This window comes from Lissotriton helveticus, chromosome 7 (genome assembly GCF_964261635.1).
Source record: "Lissotriton helveticus chromosome 7, aLisHel1.1, whole genome shotgun sequence".
Taxonomy (NCBI): domain Eukaryota; kingdom Metazoa; phylum Chordata; class Amphibia; order Caudata; family Salamandridae; genus Lissotriton; species Lissotriton helveticus.
This window is the reverse complement of record NC_136068.1, coordinates 382,671,820-382,694,480: the sequence shown is the minus strand read 5'-3', so window position 1 is coordinate 382,694,480 and position 22,661 is coordinate 382,671,820. Positions and strand designations below refer to the sequence as shown.

Here is a 22,661-nt window from a genome sequence, read left to right as displayed (position 1 = left end):
GGAACCCTTCTTAATGTACAGTATCATACCCAGGTCCCAGTGACTCTGATTGGGTTCCCCCTTTTTTTGTAACACAGACCACTCTAGGCAAAGCCTATGCAGAGGATTATACAGCCCTGAAATCAAGCACATACAGGGCGTCCGAGGGAGCAGACACGAGTTGATGTGCAATGGAGCTTAAAATGCTGCTCCCGCGTCCATTTGAAACTGACAAGCACTGACAGGCTCTAAAATGTCTGCCGCGTATGCGCAGCGTGGGGCCACTCGACAGAGGACTGCGCGTCTGACTAGACGCGAGTCCTCGCTCCCTTCTCCCTCTCCACCAGGAAAGATACGGGCGTGTAGCGCCCTGTCGGGAGGCAGAGCTCTCCCTGATCGCGTGAGCACCATGCCCAGCTAAACCAATAAAATACAAGCAGGTACTCAGGTATCGAACCCCAGGCCTCGCAAGCAGAGGGGTAGATTCCTGCAGGCACAAATCACTGAATAAATACCAGGGAAAGACAGCGTCCGCCCAACCAGGCTGAAGAGCCCAGCTCCGGTCGGGCAGTTCGCCGCTGTGTGAACCAGCTCACAAAAAGGCAAAAATCAAACACATTAGCATAAATCACAATCGACACCATGCAAATCAGAGAGATAATGGAAAAACACTTAACTAGCTGCAGAGCAGCAAAAAAAGAGGACTCTACTACTGTTACATGTGTTTATATATGGACATACTTTATGGTTGATATGGTGACTCATGGGTACTCATGGGTAATGTAGTGTTTATGTGAACTATTCTTTCATTGGCTACTGTTTTAGTAGTAAAGAAATAAGGAAGCATAATCGGAGCCTCCGGTCCTGACATAGATTTTGCTGTAGTGCTTCTCTAAGGAAGCCAGGTGGGATACAAGCACGCTTTCCATTGATGCTTGCCCAGCACCATCCTGGTGACTGTGTGCCCAGAATTAAACAGCAAGCACTCACCACAATTACAAGCCAGAAGCTTTGCAAGACAATATGATTCATGGAAGAACATTTATAAAACTGCTCTCTCTCTTTAATGCATTAGCTTTGTAAATGTGTTGCTCAGAAGGCGGAGATTGCAAGTAAACCTGCTCAAAATGTTGGAGGGAGTCCGTAAAAAATGCACAGTTAATCAGTAAAACGACATCGGTAGTGCAGCGTTACAATGTTGAAAATGTCAATAATGCTTGAAACCTTTGTTTCCTTTGCACGCTGAAGCATTATTGCCCCGCATGAGGATTGAAGTATTATTTTTCCAAACATGATGTATCGCATTCTGCAGCTTTTCTGCATTTTGTCAAGGGGGCCTTTACAATGTCTAATTTGACCAGATTCACCTACATATGTTTGGCTTTCCTATGTTGCATTTCAGATGTTCGTCTTGCATACTTCCTGTCAGCTTTTGGATCCATCACTCTTAACGTAAGCGAAAGTTTATCCCCAGTTCACGGGGATAAACGGACACAGTTAAAGCCCATATGGACAACTTAAGAATACAAAAGGAGGAAGACCAAGTATCCAACTGGGAGCAAATGATTCAGGTCCTGCAGCAAAAGTTTCAAGCAAGGCTAGGGATTTACAGAAATCTCAATAACAAGAAGGAGCCTTGGTTCAACATGGACCTAAGAGCAAAAAAAAGAAAGGTCGCAAAGGAGGCCCGCGCCGTCGCAAGACAAAAAACATTGCGGTCAGTGGCAAACAAATCCAATCTGAGACAAGCCAGGTGCATCTATAGGAAGGCATTGAGGGCTGCAAAGCATCTATACAAAGAAACCATCTGGAACAAACTTCTAACTACAGGCAAACATCCTAACAGCCGGGACTTCTGGGGCATCATAAATGAGCTTAACCAAGGGGCAAAACTCGAACAAGAAGCCGGAGTTGATGCAGAAACCTGGACCAGACATGTGCAAACCCTATACAGCAGCACAGTGCCAGGCCACGTCAACGGCTCAGGGGCAGTCAAGGATAACACTGAGGAACTAAAAGGTGTGAAGTGCAAGGAATACGAGGAATCCGAGTGGGAAAAACTCCAGAAGGGGCCAACAGAGCCAGATGACCTAACCACCAAAAAGGAACTTATGATGATAATTTTAAGATTAAAGTTAGAGGGCGCAGCAGGACCAAATGGGCTGCCAAACGCATTTTTTAAGCATGACCCGGACTTGTGGTCAGAGACCCTACCGCCCATGTTTAACCGAATATACAAACAAGCAGAGTTACCTGCCTCCTGGAAAGGCAGCATTATCCATCCCATATTTAAGCATGGCGATCACCGCAACCCCACAAATTTCAGACTGATATCCTTAATCGACGTAGAGGCCAAACTCTACGCCTCCTGCATTTTAAGGGAACTACAAGCCTGACATCAGAAACAAAGATCATGCCAAAATTTCAAAATGGATTCCGGCAAGGAATGGGAACAATAACAAACCTCACTTGCCTGTCCATCCTAACGGACACAGCGGTAGCAAAGGGCACCCGTTTATATGCCTGTTTTATAGATATCAAGTCTGCCTTCGATCGGGTGAATAGAGAGCGTTTGTGGAGGAAACTAGAGAGCTGGGGGTTGCCACACCAACTCCTAACAGCTATCAAAGCCCTGCACCACCACACCTGGGCAAGAGTGAAACTGGGAAACGGAGGCAACACAACCAGGAACATCGAAACGCACCAAGGCCTAAAACAAGGCTGTGTATTAGCCCCCACCCTCTTTAATCTTTTCCTCTCTGACCTCACAAGCGCGATCGAATCCGCAGATAGCCACCCTCCATCTTTGGCAAATAATCCAATACCTTATTTACAATACGCCGACGATATTGTACTGTTGAGTAAAACACCAATCGGACTACAAAGAGCCATCAACAAATTAACATCGTACTTAGAAAGGGAAAGCCTGGAATTAAACAAAGAAAAAACTAAAGTGGTCCGTCTAGTAGACCCGCAAAAGTTAAAGTACAAATGGATGGCCCAAGGGACAACAGTGAAAGAACAAGAGTACTACAAGTACTTGGGAATAACAATATTGAAAGGTGCAAACAACAAGGACCATAAAACAGCATTAAAAGCAAAAGCACAAACTTTAATTTTTGCGCACCGATCGTTAAAAGAAAAAATTTACTGCCCTAACCACAACCACCTATTAAAAGTAATGGCAGCGCAGATTATGCCCACCTTATCTTATATTTACAAGAAGGGGTGGTGAGGGACAGAGTCTCTGAAAAGCCCTGATCTTTCGACTGGGTAGGAGTGTTCTGCTTAATTCAGATACTCTGTCCATCACCACCCCCCTTTATGAATCACCTTATCTTATGGCCTAGCTACATGGTGTGGGAAGGAGGCCGACCTCTTAAACGAGCTACAAATTAGAATCTACAAAGCGGTCCTCAACCTGCCAAAATCCGCCTCTGCCTCACAAGTCAGGCTGGAATTTGGTCTGCAAAATCAGAAGTTCCGGAGCATGAGCGGCTTCCTGAAACTCTGTAATAAACTTCGCTCTGCAGACCCCGATACATTGGACTGGCTATGCTGGGAGGAAATTAAAAAACGGGGGGAATCTGACACCCCGAACATCTGGGGAAAGTATCTTAAACTCTGTGTAGAAAAGTTGGAGCTGGAATCAGTCTGGAAAACTGGGACAGACAAAGCAAGTCTAAGCAAACTAGCCAACTTAGCAGCAAAAGGTAAATCCTTTTTGGAGGATAAAGAGTCATTGGCAAAACGTCGGCATGGCTGGACTGTTATTAACTCGTTTACAACTCCAAAACCACTAGTATATCTAGCAGCTCACTTTAGTGACCATCTTAAAAAATCCTTTATAGCCTATCGGATGGGGAGGCACGTCTCAAAGGACCTCTTACCATCCTGGAAACAGTCCCATCAGACGAAAGAATGTCGCCTCTGCGGGTACAAAAACCAAACCCTCGTCCACCTTTTCTGTATATGTCCGGCCCTGATAATTCAGAGACGACTCATATTGAAACCTATTCTTAACGCATTAAACATCCGTTCTTGCAGACATGCAGTCACAAGCTGGCTCGGAGGCCCTCCATAATTCTGGCTTGCCGCGGAGTTAAATTTATGGCAGAAGCAAGAAAACGATTAGAATTAACTGAACAGGAGGCCCACCTGTTGGTGGATTATTAGGGACATCCTAACTTTTAGATCTTTACGCATCTGTCCCCAACAAAACAGCGGCTAAGAGACAATGTTTTAGTATTTTTAATACATTTTGCACTGTTATTTTTAAGAGAATTTTGTAACAATTTTAATTAATTATGCAAATAAAACTTTTTGAACTTTATCCCCAGTTCTTTGGCATTCCTCCGTCATCCGACTGCATGAATTCTGTATGTGTACAGGAAATAGGATGCAGCCACTACTAGGGTGACCAACCGTCCGTAAATTTCATGGGCCGTCCGTAATTTGTATCTCACATCCGTTGGCCGTGATGATCACTTTTACAGATGTCTTTTGTCTGTAATTTTAGGCAATGGGGAACAGCAGTGTTCCCCTGCATGAAGCCTCAGCTCCCTGTTGGGGCCACCACGCACTCCTCCTAGGAGCACAAGAGCAGCACCACCCGCCCATTGACATTCTATCCGCGGCTGATTGCCACATACAGAATGACAATGGGCCAGTTTGTGCTCTTACTGCATGTGGTGGCCTCTTCCTGCCATGGTCTAGGGCAGAACATTTAGTCATATGGAAGATGGTGAAACGAGTTAAAAAGAAGGTGCTAAAGTTCTTTCACAGTCTCAACATTTTAGAACTGACGCATTTTCAATATTAAATTCAATGAAGCCATGTGTAGGAAGGTGGATATCTGACTATGGTTACCCCCAACTTTTTGCCTAGTGTTTAGCTGGTTTTCGACTTAGTTGGCCTGGGATCCTGCTAATCAGGGCCCCAGGCTATCTGCTCTCACTGTAAAATGGACTCCATGTACTTTAGGTACCTATCCAATTGGGTATTGGGTCACCTTGTGAGCACCTGTATAGTGTACCATAGGTACCCAGGGCATAGGTGCATCCAAAGCCTACCAGGGGCTGCAGCATGTATTATGCCACCCCTGGCTGGCCATCCAAACTGACACCACAGGCTGATCACTCAGCTTGGGCAAGGTTGTGTAATCACCCCTTGCTTAGATATAGTATACCTATATCTACCCTTATATATAGACACATATATACCTGTAAGTCACTCCTATGGCAGGCCTTGGCAATCCTGAAGGCAGAGTGCTTGGTTTTATGTGAGATTGTGCTCTAGCATGAGCTGAGCCTGTCTGCAGCTTTTGGAACCATGTCCTTATAGCTGTTCTATGATATAGCCATACCATATACTCTTAAGTGCATTATAATCCTCCCGGTTAATGCTAACTTTGGTTTGGCTTTATCAAAACATGTCGTGTAAGGTGTCATACACTTTGGAATACCCCCCCCCCCCGCCAGTTGTAGCCGCGGGGGTAGCATTCCACCCTTCTAGAGGGAGAAGACATGTAGTTACTGCTTTACCCGGTTAAAGTTAAAAAGAGCCTCAGCATCACAAAATGGAAACTGCTGCCTCAGACACGAGTCTGACCTCCTGCTGCTGGACGAAACTCCGGCAGGGGAGGCCTGGACAATAGGTTTCCTGCCTTGGGAGGTGCGAGCACCTCCCCAGACAGGCTTTAGTGTATTGGGGCAGGGTGGGTTGAATGAAATGAGACAGTGCCTGGGGCACACAAGGTGCTCCACGCATAGCCCGGTTCAAACCAGTTGCTGGGGCACTCTAGCCCCAGCTCTGGTGTGAAACTGGACACGGGCAAAGGGGTGTAACCACCCCCTTCCCAGGTTCCACCCATAGGAGGGACCTAGCAGGTAATCCAGCCCCTTAGTTTATTATAAAGATAGGAGCTGAGTCTAGAGACTTTAGATTGATCCTGGAAGAAACTTTGACACAAACTCTTGGACCTTCGATGTTCCATATCGACTGGAAGATTGAAGACATCTCCCTTGTGGTCAAGGAGTGACCACCCTGTGCAAACAGGCACCACCAGTAACTTGCCAGTTTGCTTTGTCGATGCTCCAGCCAGATCCCAAAGACTTAGCGACCCAGGAACTGGATTCTCAGACGTCTCTGACTCCGACCCACAACTCCAGCAATGCTGAGACTCGTGGCGGACACGAGCGACGTGGGACCGGACATCCTGAACTACCTGCTTTTTGTTAACCGTGCAACTTCTGAGGTTCCCTCGAAGTTGTGCATTGGGGTTTGAGAAGCCCCAGACCCGAGCAGCATTTGCACCGAAGCTCAGCACTCCACGAGTTCCGCGTGGGGCCTGCGCCTGAATTTCTACTCGACGCGCTTTCGCGGTTGCTAACCCGTTGGGTAGTGGCCCCTCTGAAGACATCCTTTTGAAACTACAATGCTTGCCTGGTTGTTCCAGTCTTGCTCCAGCTTCCCTGTGAAAGAGAAGCGCCCCAGACCTTGCTGGTCTGAACAGAAGCCCATCTCCACTTCCTGCGTGGGTTGCCTTTGCCAAGGCTTGTTGGGTCCAATCCGGATACCGACTCCGCCAACAGCTAGATCCTTCGTGGGACAGTCCGTATCCAGCTCCTGGTCATCGTCGATGCCTCCTGGTCCACGTGGCTGCAGAGACAAGCTTCACTTCATCACCTGAGTGCATCTCGACATCACCTGGTTCCTTCCTGGTTCCTTCCTGGTCACTGGCTAGTGACCCAGACTCTGTCCCCTCTGCTTTCAGGTTCTTCACGACTCCGATCCACCCTTGGATCTACCCGGACACTTTTCTCCTGGTCGCCTGCAGCACTTTCTTACAGCTCTCCATAGGAAACAGCGACGAAACCCGACACGACTTCACACCTATGCACCCGGCTTCCCTGGGTGAAGTAACTCGAGTACTCCGGTGCTCCCGTGGGTAACAACTATCCTAGTGTCCTAGTTTAACAGGGTTTTCCCGTAGTCCATCCGGAAGTGTCCGAAATCAACTACTTTGGAACTTTTACGTTCCCATTGAATCTCTATGGTAACTCGCGTGTGTGTTTAGACACTTCACACGCATCCTGTGTGTCTCCTACTTCCAATCCCTTGGTTGTTCAGTGTAGCCCCAGCGATTTCCTAGGCCCTAGGCCTACTCACCTTTTCTGAAGTGATTCTTATACCACTTACTTAGTATATGGTTCGTGAGGCCCCTAGGGCAGAATTATATTTGTGCAACTTATAGTATGCTCATTGAGTAACTTGTGCTGTATCTCGAACTCTGACCTCATAAAGGGTGCAGAGGGGTTGTGTTAGTAATAAATACATATATATTTTATATATATACCTTGTGTGGTGTCCTTTCATCTGGTATTCAACGGGTTATATTGGTAAAACAGCTTGCTTCACATGCTCTCTGAAGTTTTAGCCTAAGACTGCTTTGTGCATGCTACCACTAGGATAGCTGGTCTATAAGGTTGACTTTAAAACCATCACCATAAGGGTTGTTTGGACTGGTGCAGGGTGCTCACTAGAATAGTGAACATCATATACCAGGCCAACTTCTCACACCATGGTTGCTGCTTTTTTATTTTATGCAACTAACAACCATTGACAACGCCAATCGTTCTCACTTGTAGGTGTAACGTTACATGTTGTGTTATATATCTGGATACAATGACAGGTCAGGCAAAATACCAGTCGGGCGGAACACTATACTAAGCACAAATCTTTAGCTTAGGTGTTTTAAGCCACAACCTTAATTACATCGAACACCCCCTTTAGAGAGAGCCCCAATTTTTTTATTTCACTGGAAACAACACCATGTCACAGTCACCTCATAGCCTGGCACTGTGCATCATGCAGGACTCATGACTTCCACTTTTTCAGATTGCCTATGTGCAGGGGCATAGTGAACCCTACCCCCACCCGTTGCTTTAGGAACTACAGCAAGGTTGAAATTCTTGATGGGCCTCTTCTGTCTGCAACTCTGCAGACAAAGGCTCATCTCATAATGAACCTTTTTGATGCGCCCTCTGACGTTACGGTGGGCGTGTGCGTTGGACGGCCAGGGGCCGTCCGATCTGCGCAAGCATCGGATTCGGCCGCACCCCGGCGGAATGTCCGCTGCGGTGAAAAGGTTAATATGAAAAGGTGGGCGAGTGAGTAAGTGAAGGGATAGATGGATGGGTGGATGGATTAGTGAAAGGGTGAATGGATGAATGAAAGGGTGAATGGATGGATAATGAGAGACAGGATAAATGGATGTGTGGAAGGATTGATGAGAAAAAAGGTAAATAGATGGCTGTATGGGTGGAAGGGTATATGGATGGGTAAAAGGATGAATGGATAAGTGAAAGGATGGATGAGTGAAATGGTGAATGATGGGCGAGTGAATGGATGAGTGGAATAATGGATGGATTGATGAATTGATAAGTGAAAAGATGGACGGATGAGTGAAAGGGTGGATGTAAGAATGATGAGTGAGTGAAAGCGAGGGTAGATTGACAAAAGGTTGGATAGATGAGTGAAGGAGTGAAAGGTTAGATGAATGAGAGAAAGGATGGATGAGTGATAGGGTCAAAGGATGGATTCATGAATGGATGAGTAGATGGATGGGTGGGTGGATGGATGGAAGGATTGCTAAGTGAAAGGGTCGATGGACAGAGAAAGGGAGGATGGACTGATGACTGAAAGGGTGGATGGATGAGCATACGGATGGATAGGGTGAAAGGGTGGATGGAGGGATGGATGAGTGAAATGATGGATGGAAGGATACATGATGCATAGGTTTGCAAATGGTTGAATATGTTTGGATATGGATGGGCTTATTTATATACTATTCTGCGACCTCCTCTTATGTGTCTGTAAAACTTACCTTTTGTCCTGAATTTTGTCTTCCTGTCCTGAATTTTTGTCCTGAATTTTGACCCTTTGAATTTATACACTCGCCGTCCTGAATTTGCACCCATGACAGACAGTTGGTCATTCTAGCCACTACAACATGCTGCCGATCCTCGAGGGATCTTCCAGAGTCTTCCAGAAGTCGGGCTTCACAATAAAATGGGAAATGCAAAACCAGAGCACACTGGTCGGATTAATATCTCCACAGGGGTGAAATGAAATCTTGGAGAATTTAAGAAAATAATTTGGCACGTGATACCTTTTCTGAATGCTTCGTTAATGTTGCTACAGTACATGCTCGGAGGGTGGGGGGGGTCTATAACGTGAAAAAAGCCTACTGGCTTTAACCACTTCACAGACAGAAAGTTATCACTCTAGCTCTTCCTCAGTACTCCGAGGACTGACTGCCTCAGGAAGAGGTGGGGAGAAGCTTGGTGTTCAAACAAAGCAGGGCTACAGCTGCATCATAGCAACCGTCTTCAAACCAACCTTTTTATTTTGTTTATCAGATTGTAATTCCGATTGAAATCGTGAGGCATGCGGAGACGGTATTTTGGGGACGAACGTGACATTCTTGTTGTTACCGTGCTTGGCTGTTTAATATTAACACAGCCTCCGTCGCATCGATTAAGCGTATAGTTTATATTCACTTGATGACAGTACCGCTCATGCGTGAATCGCTCAAGTCACACAGAGGCCATGTTGGGTGTGGATGTAGCCTTCGTCTAGCGGTGCCGAGGAGCAAGTAGGGTGGTTAGCTTTTTTCAACTTGCACGGCTTACGTCCAGGCCGTGAATCCCCAATTAGCAAAGCCCACGAGGGGTATAGTGTCTGAGGTCTGTAAGGTGAACGATGATTGGCTGCAACCTTTGCGCGTGCGCTTGAGGGTAGCGTGGTTGGCTGTTCAGTCCAGAAACAGGAAGTGAGTGCATTTCTGAGGCTGATACTGGTCATGGACAAACTGCACCGGCTAAAGCAGTTCGATGCATATCCAAAGACTTTGGAGGATTTCAGGATTAAGACCTGCGGAGGGGCTGTAGGTAAGAAGCAGTCTTATTACCAAGATACTGGGAGTGCTTTGTTTCATACAGCAAGAGCTTATGAATTAGGAGAGTTACAGATCATTTTTTGTGAAAATACGGAGAGTGGCAGCAAGTTCATGGTTTAAAAGGGGAGAGACAAACCTTTCGTTGTGCGCATGGGAAAGATTCCTGGTCTACATTTTAGGTGACAGTTTAATTTGACTGTTAATACATCCAGTTGATTGCATATGGATCATGAACGTAAACATCTCAGATGCACATTTGCTCTTTTATGAATATTTGGCGGTGTGTGTTGGTTCCATAGTAAATATATTTTCTTCTCCACGGATGTTTTTACATTCATTTCAATGCATATAAAACTTTGTCTCGACAAGGTCTAGTTGCAGAATTCCTTTCCAGCTGGTAATTGGATGTATAGGAAGGAAACACCGAATACTGTGCATGTTTGTGTGGTTAGGGGTGTGTAAGTCAGCAATTTCAGACGAACAGCCGATCAAGTGGTTAGAGTTCATTTTTATTTGATATAAGAGAACTGAAATTATGAATAAACATGTAACCAAGGACTCAAAACTTTTACATAGTTTGAGATTCAATTATAAAAGTACGTAACACAAATCGGTGGAGAATATCTCGCTATTGTGCAAAGTTTAGTACTGTGTGCTTTTTATACAGCGTTTACTACTCCAACGTTTGTACGGGATTACATTCTGCAGTGGCAGCATGCAGCTCTGTGATATGCTGACTGCCTTAGAGACATGCATAAGAAATTCAAGGTACATGTCTTTCTTGTTCTTTGAGTAGTAAGGTTGTTATAACATGTCATGAGAACATCATGCATTATATCTGTTTTAGAATAAGCGCTCGGATATTCCTCCTGCTGTTCCACTGAAATAGTTTATGGTGAGGCTTAGTGGTCTTGTGGGTGCTTGTGCTTTTCGGTCATGTAAGGAACAACGAAGAGGTACTAATAATTCACATATTTTACCTTGAATGCTATGGTACACATTTCTTACTGCAGTTCCTTAATAGTGAATCCTTATGCTTGTTATGGAGTACCATTATTCATGACACCCCATAAGCTCAGCAACTGTCAGTTCCACTGAATATGATTCCAGCTATGTCTGGCCATTTATTTTTTTCAAATCTTGTATTTTCAGTGATATGACCACCGAAAGCCCTGATTTTATATTAAAAACAGAGCTTTGGACTATATCATTTCCTGCTAAAAGGCAATATTTCCCTCCATGTGTTCCCATACCTGGCGTGTCACGCAGTTTGGTGCCTAGTTTTCCTCCATGTTAAAGAACAGTAGATGTTCCAGCACCCAGGCTAATGTGCTGCATACATGTGCTAAATACATATAAGGTCCCAAAGGCGAGACCGATTGCATTGCAAATCCTTGTTTCTTTTTGGTGATGCCCCTTGAAGAGGCGTGGCATTACCAAACATTTTTTAATGTTGTTGAGGGCTGCAGGGAGTTCTGCTGCCCCCAGCAACATTATGAAAAAAACAGTAAGTCTCCTGGGTCATTGAATCCATAACCCCGGCTCTTTGGGCGATGGGTGTTATATACACCCGCAGGATGCACCCAATACATTGTTATAGGGCTTATGAAACTAAGTTCTTGGGGTATCACCCTCCGAACAAGATCCCACGGTGAGAGCTACATCAATGTCACTTGGTTTCAGCTCGCATCATGACGTTCAGCAGTGTGTTGTAGGCAGATCTTTAGAAATCAGGGTCAAGTGTGATCAAGGAGGGGAGAGAACTGCTCCAGAGGGGGGTAGTGTGTGCCCTGCCATAGTGGGCAGGCTTTAAGAAAGAGGGGGTTTACCCAAACATAGTCACTGGGACCTGGGTTATATAAGTATTGAGAGGAGGGGGTCCCAGTGTAGTGGAACGTTAATTAAGAATTCTAATCAATTCATAAAACAGATGAATGCATCCACAGTGTTTTATTCACAATGGGATGGGGTATACTTCATATACAAACAATTTTTATCAAAACTTTCAGGACGGTTGTGCAGTGCCCCAAGGGGAAGGAGGAAGGAAGGTGGTCAAGTGAGGATAAAGTGATAGGAGGGAATAGGAGACAGTAAAATCAACAAATTCACTACAGAATATTGGTTAGATGTACTCAAAACCAAACAAAGACCAATGGTTCAAAATCAGAATTAACGAAATGTTATACTTCACAAAACACAATAAATGTAAATATAATGGCGTGAAGTTAACAATCAAGCAAAGTGTTGTCGACGTTTCGACCCTCTAGGTTTAGCAGGAATTAATTGTGCCCTTGCTGTGGGGTCTTCATCAGGACATAGTGCGGGGCCAGCAACCTAGTTTATAAAAATATACATAATGGAAACATTGTAATTCATAATCGTGGAATATATCTCATATTGCATTGTCATAGCACATGAATCTAAAAAAGCACACAGACGACATTTGAGAGTTTAGGACTCTTATTAATAGTACCTTGATGGGGTAACTGACATTACTGGTAACATTGATGTTATGGTGACCGTTGAGATCTATATATTGGCAAAATACTTGTGTTGCGTTGGGAATACCAACTTACATCGAGCCATGACGTAATACTTTTGGAGGGAGAAATACGAATTGGAGAAGGTATGACTAGTAGTGAGAACTATATTGCCGGTTGGGGCGTGGTCTAAACCAAGATAGGGGAATAAAACATGTACCTTGGTTGTATATTTGATAAGTACTGATGGTTGGGAACGGTGGACGCCGAAGGATTCTTGCCATCCAGTGTATCTGCAATGGTATACAAAAACTAAAACTAAAACTGAAGCTAGAATAAAACTAAATACACACTGGGGCTCATTGCTGGGGGACCGAATAACTTAACTATTAACGGTGGCTGACCTACCCGGAGTCACATGCGGGATATCTTTATAGCCATGGGTAGGATAATTCACGATCTGCAAGTAAATGAATAAATAAATCATTAAGATGTTCGCACCCCCACAGCCACATAGGGTTAGCTGGAGAGCGAGAAGGCTTTCCCACTGGGGAACAAATCGTGGCACCGTGGAAAAACAGATGTGGGTAATCCGCAGTCAAGGGAGCCGGATGAGTCCGATGGAGACGCCGTGCGATTGCTTTGCAGCGACCAGCGTGCACAGAGTCTGTAATATAAATGGAACAGAGGGGACATCGTTGGATGTGCCCACCCTGATAGATTGCATTTGTTCAGGGGGGACGGGGAAGAAGTGGCGGCACGACCGGAAAGAGCACTTACTTGTAGTCGGTTGACTCGGGCTGGGAACGAAGACGCCGGAGACGCCGTGCAATAACTTGTCAGCGACCCGTGTGCACTGAATCTGCAATATGAATAGAGTGAAGGGGACAATTAGAAATGCCCCACCTGATGGATTACGTTTGTTCAGGGGGAGAGAGGTGGCGAAATGACCATCTAGAGCACTTACTGGGAGCCGAATGAATCAGGCTGAGAACGCCGCTCCGACCAGCTATGGCGAGCCGTGTTTCCTGCTTGTAAAGTAACTATGGAAACCAGACCACGTGGTTTCGAATTGGGGCATGAAAGTAAAAAACGGACCAAGCTAGTGTTTGGCGGTATCACATAGTTATAGTTGAAGAAAAATACGGACACTTAGTTAATGGTTTGATAATCTGACCCCAAAAATTTTTTTGTCAAATGTCAGCACATTTAACCGGAGTGGACCCCTATTTAAAAAGTCGTGCCGGCTTAGATGGCATTCCCTTGCATCATAAATTGGTGGACAGCTCTAGTCGAAACTAGGTACAGCAACGAAGAGGGTGGCCCTGACATAGGTACAATTACAAGAATTCCACCTGATTTGTCGAAATGTTAGGATGCCATACATACATCTACGGGGTAAACGCTGACGTAGTTGTTGAAATTAAAAATATTGTCAATTAATCATAGGTGGCATGCCAATTACAATAAAATAAGAACAGATCAAAAGGCGTACCTCCAACATCGGGGTAAAGGCCACTTCAACAATTAGTAATGGTAATGTGAAACATGGCGTACCTCTCACATGAGGGTAAAGGCCAAATAATATCACAGTGTGTATTAGAGACATATTTACAGTATGTTGGCTAATTGTGAAAATGAGCTGTCATGTTCATTTAGGCCTGTGTCAATGGAATCAAAAAAGAACATCCACTTTAATTCACGTATATTTAGGATACTAGTGATGTCACCACCACGGGGCCCAGTGTAGCTTTTTCAATTATCACCCACCGAAGACTCTCCGGGGGGTGTCCTACTGTTTTGAAATGGTCAACTAAGGGAGCCCCCTGCACCTCGCATCGAATTCTACTCATGTGCTGGAGTATTCTTGCTTTTGCTTTTTGTTGTGTTTGCCCAATGTAGATCAGTTGACATGGGCAAATTATGGCATAGATGATGTTCATGGAATTGCAGTTGCTGTGAGATTTCAACACAATTTTACGTTGATGGTGCTGGAATTCCTTTACTTGGAGCGTCGTTTCACAAGCCCTACAATTGCCGCACCTGAAGTGGCCCAGTACGGGGGGCAGGTCCCACAAGGATGGGCTAGTAGGTTCCTCCTGGGAGGTCAAGAATGACCGTACCACATAGTTCCTGATACATTTGGCTTTTCGAAAGGCATGTAGCGGTGTTGTGAGTTGATTAACATCATCCGATATTAATTGCCAATGCCGGTTGATAATGCTTTTGATTTTATTGCTTTTGGTGTTAAACGTTGTGACGCAGACAATTCGATCTTCCTGTCGATCACCTTTTTGTTTCGGCGACAGTAATTCTTCTCTGGGATAGAACCATGCTCGTTTACGTGCCTGCTTTACCAACCGTCTGGGATATCCTTGTTGTTGTAATCGGGTGACCAGGTCATCCGATTCCAGAAAAAAAATTTCCTTATTAGAGCAATTTCTGCGGATCCTTAGAAATTGCCCGAAGGGCAGATTGTCCCGAAGTGCTCGTGGGTGATGGCTTTGGTATTGCAAAAGCGAGTTTCTTTCGGCTGGCTTCCGGTATAACGTAGTCAGTAATTTTCCTGATTGTTCGTAGATGGTGACATCTAAGAAGTTAATAGATTGATGGTCAGATTGAATCGTGAATTTCAAGTGTGGAGATTGATCATTCAGCCATGTAAAGAAAGAGGATAGTTCATCAGAGTTACCATTCCAAATAAGAAGAATATCGTCAATATAGCGCACCCAGAGATTTAGCTGGTCTCTGAATGGATTGACCTGATTCAGGACGGTATCTTCCTCAAAGGCCGCCATATAAAGTATTGCCACGTCCGGTGCAAAGGGAGCCCCCATTGCTACTCCGGATGTCTGGAGATAGAACTTCGTTTTAAAGAAAAAGAAATTCTTAATCATAGCTATTTTGAGTAGAGCCACAATAAATTCAGATGGAACCTGTACCGGGGCTGGACGTCGTTGTAAACATCGTGATATCACCGCTAGAGCTTCTTGTTGCGGGATACTAGTATATAGTGATACCACATCGCATGTGGCCAATCTCTGGTGTTGGGAGTCAAAGGATAAGTTTTCAACGATATTAATCGTGTGCATGGTATCACGTAAGTAGGACGGACAGTTCTCAGCCAGAGGCTTTAGAAAGAAATCAATATATTTGCCCAGTGGCTCCAGAATAGATCCACACCCGGATACGATAGGGCGTCCTGGTGGATTGACCATGTCTTTATGAATTTTCGGAATGGTGTAGATGGTAGCCAAGCGAGGAAGTTTGGCATTCATGAAATGAAACTCATTCTCAGTCAGAAATCCTTGGTCAAGTCCAGCCTGTGTGAGCTCCAAAATTTCAAGGGCAATTGCTTTGGATGGATCAGCCCGCAGCATTTTGTAGCTGGTGCCATCATTGAGTTGGCGGAAAATCTCGGCTTCATAGGTGGACAGATCTTGAACAACAATTGCCCCACCCTTGTCCGCAGGTTTAATCACAACTTGGGTGTTCTTGGCTAGTGTATGCAAAGCCGACATCTCCAATTTACTTGTGTTGTATCTAATATAGGCTTTATCTCGCAATAGTTCTTGTGCGTCCCTCCACACTACACCGTACGAAGAACACCCAAGTTGTGATTAAACCTGCGGACAAGGGTGGGGCAATTGTTGTTCAAGATCTGTCCACCTATGAAGCCGAGATTTTCCGCCAACTCAATGATGGCACCAGCTACAGAATGCTGCGGGCTGATCCGTCCAAAGCAATTGCCCTTGAAATTTTGGAGCTCACACAGGCTGGACTTGACCAAGGATTTCTGACTGAGAATGAGTTTCATTTCTTGAATGCCAAACATCCTCGCTTGGCTACCATCTACACCATTCCGAAAATTCATAAAGACATGGTCAATCCACCAGGACGCCCTATCGTATCCAGGTGTGGATCTATTCTGGAGCCACTGGGCAAATATATTGATTTCTTTCTAAAGCCTCTCGCTGAGAACTGTCCGTCCTACTTACGTGATACCATGCACACGATTAATATCGTTGAAAACTTATCCTTTGACTCCCAACACTAGAGATTGGCCACATGCGATGTGGTATCACTATATACTAGTATCCCGCAACAAGAAGCTCTAGCGGTGATATCACGATGTTTACAACGACGTCCAGCCCCGGTACAGGTTCCATCTGAATTTATTGTGGCTCTACTCAAAATAGCTATGACTAAGAATTTCTTTTTCTTTAAAACGAAGTTCTATCTCCAGACATCCGGAGTAGCAATGGGGGCTCCCTTTGCACCGGACGTGGCAATACTTTATATGGCGGCCTTTGAGCAAGATACCGTCCTGAATCAGGTCAATCCATTCAGAGACCAGCTAAATCTCTGGGTGCGCTATATTGACGATATTCTTCTTATTTGGAATGGTAACTCTGATGAACTATCCTCTTTCTTTACATGGCTGAATGATCAATCTCCACACTTGAAATTCACGATTCAATCTGACCATCAATCTATTAACTTCTTAGATGTCACCATCTACGAACCATCAGGAAAATTACTGACTACGTTATACCGGAAGCCAGCCGAAAGAAACTCGCTTTTGCAATACCAAAGCCATCACCCACGAGCACTTCGGGACAATCTGCCCTTCGGGCAATTTCTAAGGATCCGCAGAAATTGCTCTAATAAGGAAAAAAATTTTCTGGAATCGGATGACCTGGCCACCCGATTACAACAACGAGGATATCCCAGACGGTTGGTAAAGCAGGCACGTAAACGAGCATGGTTCTATCCCAGAGAAGAATTACTGTCGCCGAAACAAAAAGGTGATCGACAGGAAGATCGAATTGTCTGCGTCACAACGTTTAACACCAAAAGCAATAAAATCAAAAGCATTATCAACCGGCATTGGCAATTAATATCGGATGATGTTAATCAACTCACAACACCGCTACATGCCTTTCGAAAAGCCAAATGTATCAGGAACTATGTGGTACGGTCATTCTTGACCTCCCCGGAGGAACCTACTATCACATCCTTGTGGGACCTGCCCCCCGTACTGGGCCACTTCAGGTGCGGCAATTGTAGGGCTTGTGAAACGACGCTCCAAGTAAAGGAATTCCAGCACCATCAACGTAAAATTGTGTTGAAATCTCACAGCAACTGCAATTCCATGAACATCATCTATGCCATAATTTGCCCATGTCAACTGATCTACATTGGGCAAACACAACAAAAAGCAAAAGCAAGAATACTCCAGCACATGAGTAGAATTCGATGCGAGGTGCAGGGGGCTCCCTTAGTTGACCATTTCAAAACAGTAGGACACCCCCGGAGAGTCTTCGGTGGGTGATAATTGAAAAAGCTACACTGGGCCCCCGTGGTGGTGACATCACTAGTATCCTAAATATACGTGAATTAAAGTGGATGTTCTTTTTTGATTCCATTGACACAGGCCTAAATGAACATGACAGCTCATTTTCACAATTAGCCAACATACTGTAAATATGTCTCTAATACACACTGTGATATTATTTGGCCTTTACCCTCATGTGAGAGGTACGCCATGTTTCACATTACCATTACTAATTGTTGAAGTGGCCTTTACCCCGATGTTGGAGGTACGCCTTTTGATCTGTTCTTATTTTATTGTAATTGGCATGCCACCTATGATTAATTGACAATATTTTTAATTTCAACAACTACGTCAGCGTTTACCCCGTAGATGTATGTATGGCATCCTAACATTTCGACAAATCAGGTGGAATTCTTGTAATTGTACCTATGTCAGGGCCACCCTCTTCGTTGCTGTACCTAGTTTCGACTAGAGCTGTCCACCAATTTATGATGCAAGGGAATGCCATCTAAGCCGGCACGACTTTTTAAATAGGGGTCCACTCCGGTTAAATGTGCTGACATTTGACAAAAAAAAATTTTGGGTCAGATTATCAAACCATTAACTAAGTGTCCGTATTTTTCTTCAACTATAACTATGTGATACCGCCAAACACTAGCTTGGTCCGTTTTTTACTTTCATGCCCCAATTCGAAACCACGTGGTCTGGTTTCCATAGTTACTTTACAAGCAGGAAACAGGGCTCGCCCTAGCTGGTCGGAGCGGCGTTCTCAGCCTGATTCATTCGGCTCCCAGTAAGTGCTCTAGATGGTCATTTCGCCACCTCTCTACCCCTGAACAAACGTAATCCATCAGGTGGGGCATTTCTAATTGTCCCCTTCACTCTATTCATATTGCAGATTCAGTGCACACGGGTCGCTGACAAGTTATTGCACGGCGTCTCCGTTCCCAGCCCGAGTCAACCGACTACAAGTAAGTGCTCTTTCCGGTCGTGCCGCTACTTCTTCCCCGTCCCCCCTGAACAAATGCAATCTATCAGGGTGGGCACATCCAACGATGTCCCCTCTGTTCCATTTATATTACAGACTCTGTGCACGCTGGTCGCTGCAAAGCAATCGCACGGCGTCTCCATCGAGACTCATCCGGCTCCCTTGACTGCGGATTACCCACATCTGTTTTTCCACGGTGCCACGATTTGTTCCCCAGTGGGTAAGCCTTCTCGCTCTCCAGCTAACCCTATGTGGCTGTGGGGGTGCGAACATCTTAATGATTTATTTATTCATTTACTTGCAGATCGTGAATTATCCTACCCATGGCTATAAAGATATCCCGCATGTGACTCCGGGTAGGTCAGCCACCGTTAATAGTTAAGTTATTCGGTCCCCCAGCAATGAGCCCCAGTGTGTATTTAGTTTTATTCTAGCTTCAGTTTTAGTTTTAGTTTTTGTATACCATTGCAGATACACTGGATGGCAAGAATCCTTCGGCGTCCACCGTTCCCAACCATCAGTACTTATCAAATATACAACCAAGGTACATGTTTTATTCCCCTATCTTGGTTTAGACCACGCCCCAACCGGCAATATAGTTCTCACTACTAGTCATACCTTCTCCAATTCGTATTTCTCCCTCCAAAAGTATTACGTCATGGCTCGATGTAAGTTGGTATTCCCAACGCAACACAAGTATTTTGCCAATATATAGATCTCAACGGTCACCATAACATCAATGTTACCAGTAATGTCAGTTACCCCATCAAGGTACTATTAATAAGAGTCCTAAACTCTCAAATGTCGTCTGTGTGCTTTTTTAGATTCATGTGCTATGACAATGCAATATGAGATATATTCCACGATTATGAATTACAATGTTTCCATTATGTATATTTTTATAAACTAGGTTGCTGGCCCCGCACTATGTCCTGATGAAGACCCCACAGCAAGGGCACAATTAATTCCTGCTAAACCTAGAGGGTCAAAACGTCGACAACACTTTGCTTGATTGTTAACTTCACGCCATTATATTTACATTTATTGTGTTTTGTGAAGTATAACATTTCGTTAATTCTGATTTTGAACCATTGGTCTTTGTTTGGTTTTGAGTACATCTAACCAATATTCTGTAGTGAATTTGCTGATTTTACTGTCACCTATTCCCTCCTATCACTTTATCCTCACTTGACCACCTTCCTTCCTCCTTCCCCTTGGGGCACTGCACAACCGTCCTGAAAGTTTTGATAAAAATTGTTTGTATATGAAGTATACCCCATCCCATTGTGAATAAAACACTGTGGATGCATTCATCTGTTTTATGAATTGATTAGAATTCTTAATTAACGTTCCACTACACTGGGACCCCCTCCTCTCAATAGTGGGCAGGCAGCTGGAAGCCTCAGGCTCATTGATCTTCCCTGTCATGGTCAGGCCTCCGGGAATTCTCCCACATGTGCAGGCAACAATTGGGCTGTGTTGTTACTAAGCTTTAAACGGCTCTTGTGTGCGCCACCCCCCAAGTCGCTGGCACCCTGTTCTCCATCGTACCACTCTAGAATGGCAGCAGCACGCATTCTGACTGCATGGACAGGGCTGCGAGCTTTGCACCCATCTTGACTGCAGACTTAATCATGCTCACAAACTTTCCTTTTAGGATAGGATTGAACAGGTTCCACTTTATCTTTTGTTCTGATGTGAAAAATAGGTAGGAAACTTCTGATGCCACAAGAAATAATACAAAGAAAATCATGGCCTTCAAAGAACTGGCAAGCTGAACCTAAAAAAAATCAAAGAAACCCTCTTTGAATGTCTGATTTGCAGTTTACTGTGTGCTGCTTTTCTTCTTGAAGATGGAAAACCAGGCAGAAGATGTGTGCCAAGCCTTTTGAGCATCTGTGGCCTGAGAAAAAGACACAGGATTTTGTAACCCAAAGACTGCCACAATGAACTAAAGGAGGACAACCGTTTAGTAAGCTCATCTTGTTGCACTCTTTAAATTAAATATATAATTTGCATTAGTGATCACCCTAAATGTATTTTCAGATAATCCCTGAATATATGTACTCTTTATTTTATTGAATCATTACAAACACAGATGTAGCCGTGGAAAAGGGCTGGAGGTGGAAAAGTGATAGGGTCACATTAGGCCGTCGAGCAGTCAGGAGGCAATGGGGGACTTCAACAGTTGTTGCAGGGAGACCACTATGATCATGAGTAGAGTAAGAGCAGTGTTCACAGATAAGGTGGGCACCAGGGTGTAAAACAATGACTATGTAGCCTAGGGGTAGAAGTCCTCTTGCGCGTTACCATTTGGGTGCGTTGATTTGTATGATTGGAACCACTGTGTTTAGCTTACCACTATTGCCATTTTGATAAACATCAATAACAATGTGATTGCAAAGCTACTTTCCACGTGACGGGAAATGGTGGGGGAAGACCACTGTAATGCTAAATGCGGCCTATCTTTTCTTCCCCTAACTTGATCTTCTCAAATGTCCAGGACAATGCTTTGTTGGGATGGAGCTGAAATTTACTCCGACACATAAACAGGGCTACTGAGCAGATCCCATGAATTACAGGCTACTTGAATGTAACCCCACAAATTAGAAGCTTCTTTGATATGATCCCGGTGCTTTAAACTCTAACTACTTGCAATAATCACGTTACTGTACACCGATACATAGACTGAGGTATGCTTTGGCATTAAATGGTGTTAGGTAAGGTTTATATTAAACCACTGCAGGGTAAAACCGGTTCTGTTCTTGCACATCACTTGTTTAACTTGTAAATTGCAGAGAGGCTTGAAGCAATGACTACTCCATGAAAGTAGATTATTATTTTTGCCTCTTTACATGTATGCAGGTTATCCAAGAATGACAGCTCAAACCTCCAAGTTAGATTGTGCTCTTATTATTTTGACAGATGTACAACTAGGAAAATATTATTTTGTATGTTAGTTCTCAGAGTATCTTCTGCACCGTTGGTCCATTTGTTTTGAGTTTGATAGATCTAAATTTATTAAATCTACCTCATAATTACGTTATAAAATGTGGCTAACTTAACACAAGCATTTTGATACAGTTATCATCAATATGATATCTAATACAGAAGTCCTACTTTGATGTATTCTCCTCCCTCAGGTTAAGATTTTCTTGCATTATCACTACAAGCATTCTTGACATGAATCAGTGTCTAGTTGGTCTTCTGTCGCCGGAATGTTTAGCTGGTAAATATTTTTTGGCTATCAAACCGTGGTACAAGAACGTCGCTTGATTATTTGTTATTATGTGGGGGACATCCCAATTAATTCATTATATTATAGTGCTTTGCAGTGAGATAACAGTTACATGAATGTTCGTTCCTTGTTAGATCAGACGACAGGTGAAGTCTATAGGGTCTCTGACCAGAAGAATGTTTTCTTTGTAATAATGATGTATAAAAGCAACTGAAATGCTCTAATCTATATTTTTTCAAATGTTCAAAGTAAGCCTTCAAACCTTCATGTAAGCCTTCAAGCAGCTTTTGATAAAAACACAGTTATTAGACTCAACAGTAACACGAGTTCTATCCAAACCAAGTGTAGCTGAAATGTATATTGTGCTAACACTAGTTTTAATCTCTCTGCAGAAATATGTCAAGGAATCCTTTTTTATAAAAATAGCAGGCTTATGCTGTTTAGATTTTAGCGCCTCCCTGATCTGATGACTGAAAACACAAGACTAAAGTTGTTTGGCCATTGAAGCATAAGTAACCACTATTTGGCTATGACAAGATTTTCTCAGTTCAAAAGTACATTTTGTGAGCAAACCTACATCAGGAACATCCTCACAGGATGAACTAGTGGTCTAGGAGCGTTTCTCTAAAGTATTCATTATAAAATCTTACCTTACAGTTAACACAGGATCTTACGTT

The 22,661-nt window shown here is 44.1% G+C and overlaps 1 protein-coding gene across 2 annotated transcripts in view; it reads left to right on the top strand.

The window, feature by feature from the left end:
• Positions 1-9,781: 9,781 nt before the first annotated feature.
• ERGIC3 (ERGIC and golgi 3) overlaps positions 9,782-22,661 on the top strand; it is a 476,385-nt gene continuing 463,505 nt past the window's right edge. The window contains exon 1 of one of the 2 annotated variants that reach the window (XM_078652206.1): positions 9,782-9,932. In XM_078652206.1, coding sequence (XP_078508332.1) covers positions 9,845-9,932 — 88 coding nt within the window. In that variant the 5' untranslated portion in view covers positions 9,782-9,844. The remainder of the gene's footprint in view (positions 9,933-22,661) is intronic. The other variant, XM_078652205.1, reaches the window with a different exon arrangement.